Here is a 2,272-nt window from a genome sequence, read left to right as displayed (position 1 = left end):
TGCCCAGTTCATGCTTTCCTCGCACCGATCGGAAGAAGCCTCCAAATTTTCACAACCACCATCCCCCTTTCCCTCAAGCTCACACCACACGCACCCTCTCTCTCTTGTCCCTTAGTGATAAGATCTCTCTCACTTGTTCCATATTTAACCAAGCCTAACACTTCCCAGAATGCCTCCATGCTGCCTGAAGAACTGGTTCGAAAATGGAGGTGGAAGATGAAGACGCGAGGATAGATAGGCAACTTATTGAAATTTGTACGGCTAACATCCATGGCAGTCCTCGAGACTACCAAGATCCACCTCCCGCACCGTTTTTTGAGCCCACTGAGTTATCTTCCTGGTCATTCTACCGTGCAGGCATAGCAGAGTTTGTGGCCACCTTCTCGTTCCTTTACATCACAGTTTTAACTGTTATGGGCGGGGCTATGTCGCCGTCCAAATGTTCCACTGTCGGCGTTCAAGGCATTGCTTGGGCATTTGGCGGCATGATCTTTGCTCTTGTTTATTGCACTGCCGGTATCTCGGGTAAGGCCCATCGAACACCAACTGCTTGATGAAATGAATCTTACAGATTTACGTAGACATTTTTATGCTTAATTTACTTGATGGGGGTGTTTAATGCAGGGGGTCACATTAACCCAGCTGTGACATTTGGGCTGTTCTTGGCAAGGAAGGTATCACTGACCAGGGCGGTGTTGTACATAACAATGCAATGCTTGGGAGCTACATGTGGTGTCGCAGTTGTGAAGGGGTTTGAAGGAAGCCAGTATGAGAGGCTTGGAGGGGGTGCCAATAGTCTTAGTGAAGGATACTCCTCAATTAGTGGCCTTGGTGCAGAAATCATCGGCACTTTTGTGCTTGTCTATACTGTCTTCTCAGCCACTGATGCCAAACGAAACGCTCGAGACGCGCACGTCCCTGTAAGCAAAATCTTTTCCTGAAGTTTTGAGTTTGTTTGATAGGTATTATAATTTTGAACATGAAATGAATTCTAATTAAGTTGTGTGTGTCTTTTGTGTGGATAATTGTTAGATCTTGGCACCACTGCCTATTGGGTTTGCTGTGTTTGTGGTGCATTTGGCTACAATTCCTATCACGGGGACTGGGATCAACCCTGCTAGGAGTCTGGGTACAGCACTCGTTTTCAACAAGGATCAAGTTTGGGACGACCATGTGAGTCAGTCTTCTTCTATAATTATTCATTATGTGTGCCAGAGATTAGGATCAAATGGATTTCCTTAAACTCTTCAATTAATGGTATTATATTTGTGGTTCTTGACTTTGGTGCAGTGGATCTTCTGGGTGGGGGCCTTTCCTTGGGGCCGGACTTGCAGCTTTGTATCATGAGATAGTGATGAGGGCCATTCCCTTCAAGCTTAAGTGATGATGCTTTCATGGAATCCATATATACTTGGCCTAATAAAATGGTTGACTCCATAATAACATGATTTAAGTTATCCCTTGTCTTCTGCAACTGATTTCTATTATGTCCCTCACAGAAGCTATGTAATCAAATGCCGAAGCAGAAAGGGGATAGAAGTAAAATGTCCCTTTTATAATTCTTCTCTATATTCCTCTTTCCTCTAAACTTGTTAAGATTTTTTTTTTTTTGGGGCCAGCATTTTTTTTTAGAGATTTACTGATCACAATATTAAATAAAATAAAAAGGAAAAAAAGAAAAAAACAAGTAATCTTGAATTTGGAACCTCTTCATTGGGTCTGAACTTTTAACCCTTGGATTAATATGATGGTCCAAATAAATCCCCAAATATATTGGGCCTTTAGGACTGGGTCTATCACCAGCAGAATTAGACTGTTATGATGTGCCCGGCCCAATTGTTTACCAGTGACTAAATTTTCACAGGGCTCCATTAAAGAGTTGAAAGAAATAAGAAATCAACAAAATTGCTCATAAATTTAAAAAAAAAAAGTTCGTGGCTGAATCTTGTGTGTGTGTGTTTAACAATTATGGAAAAGTTTATAATATTCAAATAGTGCCGTTGTCTGGCCAAACAGTTGAATTATTGGGCAACTTAAGAGTCTAATTATTGATTAAATTGTCAAATAAGCCAAATACATACTTAGATATATATATATATATATACGCACATACCCAAAGATATTATAAACAGTATGATCCGACAATACTCAAGAAACCTACCTAACATATATTTTTTCCTGGTCTTGCAAACATCTATGACTTGCACCACAAGGTGACAGAGTTGGTAACTTGGTATCTTGTCTCTTCTTTTTCCATGGCAGATTTAGAACA

At 40.7% G+C, this 2,272-nt stretch overlaps 1 protein-coding gene across 1 annotated transcript; it reads left to right on the top strand.

Annotated features, from left to right (window-relative positions):
- The first annotated feature begins 413 nt into the window (after positions 1–413).
- LOC114742758 (aquaporin PIP1-2-like) lies at positions 414–1,347 on the top strand. Its single transcript, XM_028930977.1, has 4 exons — positions 414–525; positions 625–920; positions 1,033–1,173; positions 1,291–1,347. Exons 1-4 carry the CDS (start codon positions 414–416, stop codon positions 1,345–1,347), a joined length of 606 nt encoding a protein of 201 aa, XP_028786810.1.
- Positions 1,348–2,272: the final 925 nt, after the last annotated feature.

Source organism: Neltuma alba, unplaced genomic scaffold (genome assembly GCF_004799145.2).
Source record: "Neltuma alba isolate B1F8T4 unplaced genomic scaffold, ASM479914v2 tig00003877_pilon, whole genome shotgun sequence".
Lineage (NCBI taxonomy): Eukaryota > Viridiplantae > Streptophyta > Magnoliopsida > Fabales > Fabaceae > Neltuma > Neltuma alba.
This window is presented reverse-complemented; position numbering and strand designations above follow the sequence as displayed.